The sequence below is a fragment of the Vidua macroura genome, chromosome 1 (genome assembly GCF_024509145.1).
Source record: "Vidua macroura isolate BioBank_ID:100142 chromosome 1, ASM2450914v1, whole genome shotgun sequence".
Taxonomy (NCBI): domain Eukaryota; kingdom Metazoa; phylum Chordata; class Aves; order Passeriformes; family Viduidae; genus Vidua; species Vidua macroura.
Genome location: NC_071571.1, coordinates 94,338,145 through 94,350,501, shown reverse-complemented (window position 1 = coordinate 94,350,501; position 12,357 = coordinate 94,338,145). Strand labels below are relative to the sequence as shown.

Sequence of the window (12,357 nt, the reverse complement as noted above, 5' to 3'; positions counted from 1 at the left end):
TTTCATTGTTGCAGCTACAGTTAGTCTTTGGCTTGGGCTAATTTATTTTAAATTACTATGTTCTAATAATGTTAGAAGGCCTGAGGTCAGGAAGAAAAGAAAGAAAGTTAATGGAAAAATTGCTGAATATTGTTACAGGAGAACTAAGCTAGTGGTTCCGAAGGAGAATAAGTTTTGAAGGTTTTATTCCTTGCTTTGTGTCTGCAAGTTGCCTGTTTCTTTTGTATGCACACACACACAGGTGCAGGTGGTGTCCTGCTGTTTCACTTGCAGCAAGAAAGTATTTAATGTGTGCAGATACAAACTCTCCCTGTCATGCACTCATGCTCATTTCTATGCACCATACAGCTGTCTGCTTTGCCAGAGTTTGACTCTAGCTGGGCTGGAAAACAGCTACATATGCTGGAAAAACATACTGGAGATTGGCTTGCAACAAACTGTATAAACACTCTCCCTGCCTTCCTGCCACTGCCATTAAAATGTCTGTGCTCAGCACTTCCATGTTCAGTAGGCTTTCTGAATGGGAATAGCAGGTAGGTAGGTCAAGTCAGCATCTGTGAGCACACACTTGGTTTTGCCAAGTGCCAAGGCTACCAGTCTGCATTTCAGTTAGTCTGAAATTCTCTTCTGAGATTAAAGATGTGAAAACTGTTGAAAGTTGCAGGCTGAGAAACAAGTTCCAAGATTATAATTGAAACTGCTAGATATAAGCCTTCTACCTCCTGAAAGCTGCAGAGTAGGAAAGTAGAGCAGGCTTTTTTTTGTTAGCAGCCTGGAGTCCTGCAGGCTTTCTACCAGCTTGCACAGCTAGATGGGACTGACTTACTGCTTATAAGTCAGTGTAAATTGATCTCTAAATACTCTGGTCTTTGTTTGGGATAAACAACATGTTGGTAAACTTACTAATGTGTGGAAACTGTAAGCCATGTACAGTGTTATTAGACAAAGCAAAATACTATATAAAGAATACTTTGATCTGGGCTGAGTTTCAAAATCTCTTCTAGAGCTTGCTAAAAGCAACAAATAAAAAGATGTAGCCTGCTGGTCACACACTTGGGGTTTATTTTCTGGGCCAGGATTTCTCTGTTGATCTTGGAAACCCAACCTTTCGTCTGTAGAGACACAAAACAGACAAGAGCGGCTTTTTCCACTAATCCATCACTGTTTTCTCAGCAGGTAGGCTGTGCCACCTGCTCCTAGAAATAAGAAGGAGGAATAAAGTCCAGCTAGCCATCATCCCAAATATATTAAAAAGGGCAACATGTTATTGCTGTCCTGGGCAATTGAATCACAAATCTTAGCACATGTCAAAACTAGCAGGTTTAGATGCTTTGCTTGCAGTGATTTTGAATAAGACATTGGGGATCCTCTTACACATAGCAGTGCATGTGCTAGCTTGTGGTGGTATTTTCCACACCACTGTAGCTGTGCATGGAGCCTTCTGTGCTGCAGCACACTTTATTTTATGTGTCTATTTATTTCAGTGCCTAAACAACAGCAGACCCTTTCAGAGAGTCGGTTTGCATCGAATAAAGGCGACTCCATCTCAGCATCATCAGAAAAAAATTCAAAAGCTGAACCAAAGGCAGAAGCTGGTGCAAAGGCAAGAAGTTCTTCCAATACACCAACTAGTCCAAAGCCCCCACTGCAATCAACAAAGCCCAGCCTGGCAGGACGACCCACAGTGCCACAGAAACCACGCTCTGCCTCTCGTACTGGTGAGAAGCTCTTCTGGGCAGCTGTTATCCCCAGCTCGGGGTGCTGTTTGTGTGGGCTGTGGTGGAGACACCCTTTGCCACATCCTGAACAGAAGTTAACTGGAGAGGGACAGGTTCTTCATTGCCTTTCTCTTGACTCACAACTTCTTTTCCACCTCCTTTTGCCCTAATTCAGATAAAAGTATTGAAATAGTTTAATCTGTGATCCTCAAGAGTAAAATGTGAGAAGCAGTAGTGGCAGTGGCAGAGCTGTTTTGAGTTAGTTTGCTTTCACAGAAGAGGTGAGCACGGAAAGCTACTTCAGCATTAAAGCCCTACTGTAGTAGCACTGACAAAAATAAATGTGTTTTCTCTAAAAACCTGGCTCTATATACTGAAGTCCTTGGGGTTTCGTGGCAGGTTTCTCTTAGCCCCTCAAGCAAGTGCCTGTTTCTTAATAACTTGCACAAAGCCACTGTCTCTTGCCTTTTCCTTATTTAGCCTTTGTTTATTTCCTTATTGCTTTTGACTGAAAATAATTGTAACTGTGCTTTTATAAACCTGCAAGACTGCCTCCTGCCCAGGTATTATCTTAAGGTAGTGGAAAATGTTTCAGCAGATCTCCCATGCTTTTGTCTGTCTGCTGTTTAATAGGCCAGTGTCACAACCTCTTCTTCCCAAAGTACAGCCACTGCAATTGAGAATTAAAAGCCAGTTACAGACTTCCCAAATACCTACAGCAAATATAGCTCATTAACTGCCAGGGAGTGAAAAATATGAGCATGGCCATCTGTAAGAGCTTGAAGCCCTCTTGACTTTTCCCATAATCACTGTTGACCTTAGAATGATGTAATTTCTTATAAGGATGAGGAGTCAAAGGGATGTTACGGCCTCCTCCCTGCCCTTAATGTGAAACCTGAGCCTTCCTTAGTCTTTGCACTCCAGTGGGCAGAATGTTGTTCACATTTAAAATCACCTTCAGATTTTAGGTGGATTTACATGTATTTTATTGACCATTTTAGAAACTGTCATCGAAGTGAGGGATGTTGGGTAAGGTGCTCATGAAGATGACTGCAACAGGGAAGGCATGGATTATTTAGTGGTGTTTAATCTGTAAAATGGGCAGTCAGGAAGACCTGAGCTGTCTGTTTCTAACAGCTCCTATTTCCTGCAGAGAGAGCATACTGTGGATTTAACACGAGGGAGTAATTAATACTTACCCATAATAAGCCAGCTCTTTGGTCAATAGTAAAAGCAGCACAGCTCTGTTGCAGTCTAACTTCTGTCCTAGTACTTGTAGTAGCCCACTGCCTAAGGATGCTCAGGCAACGTGATGAAGAAAACCAAGCAATCATCCTTTCTGTGTTCTTGCTCTTGCTGTTCTTTCCAGCAGCATGGCCACAGAAATAGTGGCAAATTTTTTGCTAAGTAATTTGGGTGCAAATGAACACAGCTCGGATGTCCACAAATTGTCAAAGACTGAAAGTCTATATCTAGCTGTGTTTGCCAATCACTGTGCTCCTCCTTTTGTTGATATTGAGCTTTCCCAAGCAAGTGGCCTCACAGGCATATCAAATGCATGGAGAAGGTCCAAGGATTGTTGTATCTGTTCATCCCAAATTGTATTTGGGAAGCTCATTACTTTCCTGCTCTGAAAGTGAAACAGTTGACTCTTTGTGGTGTCTCCTTAGCAGAGATAAATGTTGATTGATTTATAGTATGCCACTGAATTAATTCTTTTTAAAATATGCAATACAGATGATACTCTGACTTCCTTTTTTTCTTCTGTCAGTGCTAACCTATCTTCCTAGTACCTCTGTTATGTACACATGCCATTGTTTACTTCTTGAAAAGGAAACATAAAAGCAGTTTAAGTAATCCACTGTGGCTGTACTTCCCTACTATCCAAATGAGGCCTGTGTAGTGTAAGACTGAAAAGGTCTTCCTTTAAGGACTGTAAGGTAGTCAACTTGCCTTACATAATCCCTATCTAGCCTTTTAGAGAAACAAGATATCCAGATGGTTTTAAACTATGGATTTGAGTTTAAGTTTCAGATTTTCTCACAGTCCAGAAGATGGAAGTATTTTTTTTTTTAGCAACTCTTTATGGATGCCCTTGTGTTATGTGCTAGGAAGTTATTTGTGGAAGTACAGAGTTTCGTAATGCTTTTTTTTGTAATGTAATTTGTTTCCCTGGTTCACTTTTAGACCTTATAATTGTGAAACAGGACTTCTATTATGTTTCAGGACAATGAAAATATAACTAGAACAAATATTTCCAGAAATCCATCCAATTTTTTTTTCAGCTGTTCTTTACAAATTGCTACTTACGTCATGCAGGTAAATCACATCAGATTTCTATTTGCACTACAATAGCAGCACACATGAAAAATGCTGAAATTGAGATCTTCTCTTTGACTGCTAAAAGTCTTTCACCTGGACTCATGTCCATACAATTTGTTTACATACAATGTAAATTCCTGAATCCTTCGTTTTCTGACACAGGTTCTGGCTGCTTCTTGTTTGTGTATTGTGTTGAGGTCTGGTCCATCATAAGCAACTGTTTCTGTGAGCTTTAGTGTAGGTATAATTTTTCCTTCTCACCTTTTTGTTTGTGGTACTCCACAGAGGATGCTCCAGAGTCTCCTTCCGGCCCCAGTTCCCCAAAAGTTGCCCTGCTCCCACCAGTGCTGAAGAAAGCTCCTTCTGATAAAGAAAAGGATGGTCAGAGCAGCCCCTCAGTCAGATCATTTTCTCAAGAAGGTAGGAGTATTTGTGTAACCTGGTGTCTTCTAGTGAAATTTCATGTGTCAATGTCTCCTGATCTGTTTTGACTTGGAAAGGAAGAGGGTTACGCATTTGAAGGTGCAAAAAGCAAGGAAAATTTATCTGGTCACCTATTCAGTATCTCGTCCACCCATCTTCCTTTGATCAAATCAAATAAACAATTAATCCCTGGGTATTAATAATGTAACTAAACACTTAAGGGATTCATGTGTTGTGTACATTTATGGTTGGTTTGGTCTGAACTAAGATGCTGGTTGATATTGGTCACACAATAATGTGAAATGCAGCTCTGTGGTTCAGCACGTTTCCAGGGGAGCAGCCATAACTTTGATCCTTGTAGCCAGCCCACTGCTCTCTTTGTTTTCCTTTCTGTGGGATCTCTGCATGTGACTGAGGTCACCTCCCCATCCTCAGGCAATGAGTCTCTGTGTGCCAGGGCAAGGCTTGGTACCTGTTACCTTTTATACACAACAGTAGGCTGCTCTCTTCTCTTTGCTGATTTTCATGTGTGCACTGGATTTCTACTTTTGCTGATGCATTTTCTGCCCGGATTTGATTCTTAGAAGAGTTCAAGCTTTCTCTGATAGCACAGGGTATGTGGAGAAGTAGTCACAGGAATGTTGCTCATCATGGTGTTAGCTGGCACAAGTGATGATGTTTGAAATCTGGGGATGAGATGTCTTCCTACCTCGGTCTCTCCTCAAGAAAGACATCTAGGGTGATTCTCATCATTTAAGCTGTGAAACAAAGGGGTGCCCTTTCACACTGTGACAGCAGATTTTCACAGTATTAAATGGGAAAAAAACAAGTTGAGGCAGCTACGTAATGCTGGGTTGTGAAGACTGAGAAGTTGTGCTGCCTACAGAGCCCACTGTCATCATTCACATGATCCAGATTGCCTAAAGCAACAGAAGTCAGGCACTGTGCTTTCTTACTCCTTGCTCCCTTAAACCTCTCCAGTCAAACACAGAATTTTCTACTCGGCCCTACGTGGCACTGTACATATTTAATCGATAATAGTTTAGACTTGCCAGGTCCTTAAGGAGCAGCTTGACTTTGCATAAAATTGTTTGGGAAGGAGTAAGTTCTGTTTATTTTATTTTTATTCCTTTTCATGTTTTCTTTTTTATTCATTACTGTCCTACTTCTTCATTTAGCCATTCCTCTGTCCTTGCTTTCTGCCTCTCTTCAGGCTAGCATGTTAAATTTATTTCTGCAACTGGTAAATCACTGCAAATCTGTCCAAGTTAGTAACAAAATTATATCTCCTGTGAAATAAAGCTACAAATTAGATGATACTTGATTGTAAAATTTCTTTATGTTGATGATTTTAACTGTACTTCATGGGACAATCTGAAAATATACCTCTTTGCACTGCACGGCTGTGAGATTGGGCTACAGTTACCCTCAAGATATCTGGACTACATTTAAACAAGCAACTGGCATACTGATTACTGCTCTCTGAATAACTGATTAAATGGGTTGGATAAGTGAAAATTTTCATATTACCTTCTGTATGTGGGCCTACAGAACAGCTTAGGAGTATAAACGAATCCTTTTCCTTGCTAGAACAAACAGGAGATTGTCAAAAAAGAGACGCAGCTCTTGACTGTGCCAAGCCATCTGGCAGCGTGAAAACCACTCCGGGGCAGTATTCTACCAGTGCAGAAGAGGAAGCTAATGTGCTTGGGCAGAGGATGGCACAGCCAACTTCTGGTTAGAAGTTTTCATTTTTCATCAAGGTGGAGCTTGATAACTGGCACTAACAATTGTTAAGAAATGGTAATAACAAAGAAGCCACAGAAGAGTATGGGTTTGTCAATATGAGAAAGGTAAAAATCTCATGGGGTTCCAAACATATTTCTGCCCTCATGAAATTTACATGGCATGAAAAAATTCACAGATAAAACACGTTTCGTGCATTTTTCCTTTGTGTCAACTCCAGTGACCATCTAGCACATGCAGCCCCTCTGCAGAAGAGCACTCACTGCAATCTGTGACTGCTCAGTGCAGCAACACTGGCATGCTGCAGGTAGGCTGGCTGCTGCTTGCTGTGCTTGCACACCTGTCATTTCTAAGATCACGCACTTTAATGTTTCAAAAAACATTTCAGCTCGAATATTGTTAGTGCCAGTTTCAGTGCATCACTCACAAAACCATTTGAGAACTGGGTAAATCGGATTATTTATTGTTACTTTGATTTTCAGTGGCAAAAGCAAAGAAAAATACCACCTAAAGAACCCAAGCCCAACACTGTTAATCAAAGGAGCAGCTTCGACTCACAGTGAGCTTATTCAGTAGGCTATAAAAATGTTAATTTTCTTTATGTGCTTTTAAAATATAAAAGTTCCTGTTCTCAAATGGTACATGTTTATAATGTTTCTTTACCTATTAAATGGTTGGTTTAAACAGTTGTTCAAAATTACTTTTCTTTCTAAAGTATTTTAATTGTGTATTTGAACATCTTATGCAATTTCATTTACCCACAGTTTTTCTGTTTATAAGACATCACATAACCCTTCCTTAGCCCAAAATTTGTCCTTCTTGTATTGTAGAATCAAACTTAGTCCATCCAAACTGGGAATCTCCCCTCCCTACCATAATCAAATTATTATATTTTAGTTCATTCTGAGATACCTCTCTGACAAAGTAAGTTTTGCAAGCTGAGATCCTGCCATAGACTGTTGCAGGTCACCTGCAACGGTTCTACGGTTCAACATTGAGGCAAGGGTAAGCTCTTCTGGCAGAAGCCTGACTGCACTATGGGAACTTAAATGCCTCATACATCTTTCAGTCATTTATGAGGCAAACTACTTGCCTATATTTATCAGGCCATAAACTGAAATGGTTGCTGTAGGATGTGGTTTGGGTTTTGTTTGAAGAGTCAGTGAAGGCCAGACAAGGGCCAGGTAATTATTAGGAGGTACTGGTATCAAGGATGACTCAAAAAATTTCCAGGCACCTATTTCTTTGAAAAGCAGTGGTATTTTGGAAGGTAGAAATGCCTGAATATTTTTTACAGGATAATCCTCTCCAGTTCTATGAAATGGCTTTAAAAACCTTTCTCAAAATCCCTTCCTGTTTCCCAACTTGTAATGCTAGGATAAGAATGCAGTGAGTGTGTAACTGCTGGCCCTTATTTCCTCACATATTTCAGTCAGCACAAATGAGAAAACAGCTGCTGTGGCTGGAGCTGCATGCTGAGGACAGGGCAGGCTGTCCCTTGCAGTGGTGAGGCTACAGGTGAGTGGTACATGGGGAAGGAGAGGTGGTGCTGCATGGCCACAGAAGCTCCTGGTGCCTTGTCAAGAGACGTATTCACAAAAGTGGTCAGGAACAAGGATCAGTGTGAACCAAAGCCTACCCGAAATGGTGGAGCAAAGAAGGTCTTGTAGTGACAACATTTAATTTTGTGGGAGTGAAGTGAGGCGACTTGCAGCAAGGTCACATTTAAGGGCCACTGTGTGTTTGAAGTTTTACTTCAAGTGCAAGTCTGAGATTTGTAATGCTATCAGTCCTTGGGTAAGGTCACCGTGGTTGATGTATATAACCAGCTTGTTACCGTAGCAGTTGTAGGCCACTGATTAGATCAGGAATCTCTACAAGGTTTTACAACCTTCTTTTCCAATTTATTTTCAAACTTATAGGTTTGGAGAAAGCCCTGGCTTTATGGAGATTTCAGAGTGCTGGGTGAACAAAATGTGTATTGTTTGCATTTAGATCATGGGAAGTGAATATGGCTTCCTGCTTTCCCCATTGCCAAGCACAGCAATGTGCAGAGCCATGGGTGTCCTTCTAATCAAGGGACAGAGAGGACATTGGGACTTGGCAGTGTAGTGGGGCAGGGAGAAGCAGTTTGGATAACTTGGATGCTGAGGTGAATGTCTGTCCTGTTCAAAGCTGCTGAGACAAAAAGGAGAACACAGATGTGTCCTGCAAGGGAGACAGGCCTGCCTGAGATGTGCATCACTGGTCTGAGGGGTGCCCAGCAGGCACATCAGCCTAAGCAGTCAGGAATGCACTCTCTGAGATTCATCCCAGCTGGAAAAAAGAATGCTGTCCTGGTTTAGAAGTGGTGTAGATGAAAATAAAATCTCCAGATCATTTCTAACTGTAATGTTTATCCATGTCACAGTGAAATACTAGGTGTCATGTTTCAAGTTCACCTGCTTGCCAACCAACAGTGGAATAAAGCTTGCTCAAACTCTCTCTTCTCACCTTTTTCTGGCGTGAAAAATTAATGGATCTATGCTACTCCTACTAGTGCAAATTAATTCAGTGGTATCAGGAGCAGCTCCCATGTGCATTAATGACCTTTTTATTGTTATTTTTTCTTCTTCTTTTCTCTTCTGCAATCATTAGTAAGTCCTGTTTCTGTTTTATGCAGCTGCAAAAAGAAGTCCTGGGCAGCAGTCTCATGAGTTCCAGGAACTGAAGCAGAGGTCCTTAAGTAAAGACGGCCATCAGGGAAGCAAGTCCAGTGACTCTGGCGAAGAAGCAGATAAAGATTTTATTTTTATTTAGCAATCAGTACAAGTGCTTTGTAGCGCAAGAGCTTTTTATAACAATCGGGGTTCAGCAATCAACAGTCCTTTTAGTCAGCTGCTCTTTCACCACAGGTACATTTCCATGCAGAAAAACTGATCTTCCAATCATGATTTACAGTACACCTGGCATTGATTCAGCCCTTAATTTCTGGTCTGTACAGCGCAAGGCATTCCTTTCCATGCCTTTGCCTAAAGCCAGCTATTCTTTCATGTATTCTACTTGAATTTCTCTGAAGCAGCTACAAAGAGTGCCCTGCATTAGGGCATTTAGAAAGCAAAGCAAATTAACTGGACACTGTCTTACACTAATACACTGTACAGCAGGTAATGTGTTGTACTGCTGAATGTAAATGTGTCATATCTGCACGTGACTTACCTATAAATATATTCTTGCGGTATGCAATTGCACATTGTAATTATATTAAAAGAGCACACTAATAAAATAATTTGTATAGATTATATATATTAAATGCTTGGGTATGGTTTTTACATTCTTCCATAGGGACCTTCTTTCTTCCTGTTCTCCTACTGTACATAAAGCTCCAATGCTTACATTTGTGTACCGTCAGAAAGCACAACAGAGAAGGATTTGGATATGTATAACCATGGTATGCTTCCACATTCGTATATTAATGTATATAGTTGATTGGAATGAGGGCAATTGAAATTTTATTAATATTGGTGTTTTCTGGAGGCCTTCCTTGGTTCTGTCTGCATATTAGCTTCCTTTCAATGTGTAATTCTATGAGAAACATAGTTCAACATCTGTAAAAACATTTCAGCTTTTGAGGGAGGGGATGCAAATTTCACGGCTACCCACTTACATTACAGGTTGAAGGGATTTTATTCATATGTATATTTGTAACAATAAAAAAAATGATTTTACAACTGAAATACTAGTCTTTGTTTTTATAGCACTGTTTGTGGTCTGATGGTCTCTGGTCTTTGAATGCTGGCATTGGGTCACATAGGCAAAGTGTGTTAAGATAAAACCTGTATAATTTTTCTGCTTCAAGTAAAGTGTCTGTTCCAGCTGAAAGAGACACATACACATCATAAAACTGCTGAGGGAAGATCTCTTTACTATTCTCCTCCCTTTGAATCTTCAGCAAAGTAGCCTTTGTGTGAGCCAGAAACACCTGCTATCTAAATTCTCAATTTTGGTCCAATAGGACAGAATAAAATTTGTTTGGTAACTCTCTCCTAAGAGAAATTTCTCTAGCCCTTTTGTGGCTTCTTGACTGGACAAAAGTGCTCAGATACCTGCATGTCTGATGACCTTCTCTCTGATCCCTGTGCACATGTCTGCTATTGCCACTTCTCCTATTGCTCTATAAAGGGCTGCTAAGTAAAAACAAAACATATTAGAAGCACTTGGTAGATGTTTACATCTCAAAAGTAGGCTACAAGGTGGTGGGAAAGAGGTCCTGAAGGCTGGGGGTTCCTTCCTGAGGTTTGCCGTGACTTGAAATTATGCATTTATCTAAAATTATTAAGAAAGAATCTTCATATATTCATATATATAGTTTTGATTTATTTGCCATCAGTAAGAACAAAAGACAAATGGCAAAAGAAAACTTGAAATACCTGTATTATAAATGAAAATTAATTTATTAATAAATAAACCGCAACTTTTATTCCTATAGGTCATAGAAAAGACAACTGTCTGAGAAGTGTAAGCATGCAAGAAGGGTTGCTCTAATTACTGGTTTTGTGAATTGAAGAAAATTACACCAAGGACTGTGGTATTAAGACAAAAATTAAAAATAGTCTATTACTTCCAGAAAAGTTAGTTGCTGAGGATTCCTTACTTGTTCTTGATGTTCTTCTCATCAGTCATCTGAGACACTGTTCTGGTCCTGCTGTGAGAAACCACAGCAGTAGTGTGTGCTCACAACCCTGACATCAGTAAGCCAAAGAAAGGGATGTCTCAAATGCTGTAGACAAAGCATGTACTTGTGCTGTTAAGAAGAAAAGCTTTAGTGCTGTAACATTTGTTTGCTGGAGTATAAGGATTTCATTAGACATCAGTGTTTTTCCATATTAGTTATGGAAAGCCATTCGTCTTTATTCCAGCCATCAGTGTGTTGTGGGCAGGCTTAGTGGTAGAGAAACAACTTTAAAGGAGTCCTAGTGAGAGCTCTTGAAGACCTGGGGTTTGGCTTTTTGTGTGTGTGGCTTTGGGGGTGGGGAGGAGTGATGATTTTCTTACTTTACTTTCTTTCTGCCTGGCACGTCCAGCACTATCAGCCTGACTGAAAAGAATTCATGTTGCATCCAGAGCACCCCTCTTGTACCTCTTCTGCATTTAAGAAATAATGACTTTTATTTTCAGTATCTTGAGCTCATAGAGGCCATGGGCAAGTGCCAGTGTGTTTCAGGAAAGGAACAACCACTTGTCCCCTGGTGCCAAGCTGGGAGGTTTGGGGGGATCCTTGCAGAGCAGGGAAGGTGTTGCCTTTCCATGAGCTGTGGGCCCTCCAAGCAGGTGTGCAACTGGCAGAACCCTCACTTCTCGTTTCCTCCCTGCTGCCTGAGCTGCTCTGGGGGTGGCCTTCTGTGATCTGTGCCTATCCTGGCCCATGTGCTTCTCTGGGAGGGTGAGGGACAGAGCCTAGAAGCCACATGCAGCTGCTTTGGTGGGCTGTCAGTGGTGAGGATTCCTGGAGTTCCTGCGAGACTGAACAGAGATCAGGTAGAGGTACCACTGAAGAAAGGGTTGCTAACTTGTTCTCCCAGGGCATCCATAATATCTTTGAGTATCACCAATGCTCTGTGTTCCTTCCTGTCACACACTGGTGCTGTGCTGGCAGCGGTGGGAGCAGAGTTTGGTATGGGAGGAGGTGGCCTGCCTCTCAGGCATGCTGCTGGCATTCATTCCCCTTGCAGCTGAGGGCATCTCCACAGCGCTGTGCTGCGCGGTCTGGTCGCACAGAAAGGGCTCAGAGGCTCCAGCTGGGGTTACGTGTGACACCATGGCTTGGTCCCTGGGCCATGACTGCTGTCAGACAAGAGAGCAGTTGCCCTCACCGTATTTAGGGGTGACAGCAAGGCCCTCTGCTTCCCCCCATGCACATAAGCATGTGTACCTTCTGTATGAGCAAACAAGAGGGAAGGACCAGCAGCCCTGGTCACCCAGTTAGAAATGCTGCCCTGGAAGGGGGTCTTACAATGAACAACTCAGTTCAAAATTGCACCTAACTGATCCACCTCTAGGAAAAGGGGGCAAAAAGCTCTCCTGGAGGCAGCTGCTCTGCTCTTTTCTGCTCTTAAATCTGGTTTTCAGGTTTTGCTGACAAGGAATTTCACCCCTGATGCACGCCCCC

General features: G+C 41.5%; 1 protein-coding gene across 5 annotated transcripts in view; it reads left to right on the top strand.

Moving 5' to 3' along the window:
• Nucleotides 1-9,925, top strand: part of CARMIL1 (capping protein regulator and myosin 1 linker 1) — a 187,118-nt gene extending 177,193 nt beyond the window's left edge. For 2 of the 5 annotated variants that reach the window (XM_053981779.1, XM_053981769.1), the window contains 4 exons: nt 1,485-1,718; nt 4,326-4,460; nt 6,054-6,200; nt 8,872-9,925. In XM_053981779.1, coding sequence (XP_053837754.1) covers nt 1,485-1,718; nt 4,326-4,460; nt 6,054-6,200; nt 8,872-9,008 — 653 coding nt within the window. In that variant the 3' untranslated portion in view covers nt 9,009-9,925. Of the gene's footprint in view, nt 1-1,484; nt 1,719-4,325; nt 4,461-6,053; nt 6,201-6,691; nt 6,897-8,871 lie in introns of those variants that run through there. The other 3 variants (XM_053981804.1, XM_053981796.1, XM_053981787.1) reach the window with 2 other exon arrangements.
• Nucleotides 9,926-12,357: the final 2,432 nt, after the last annotated feature.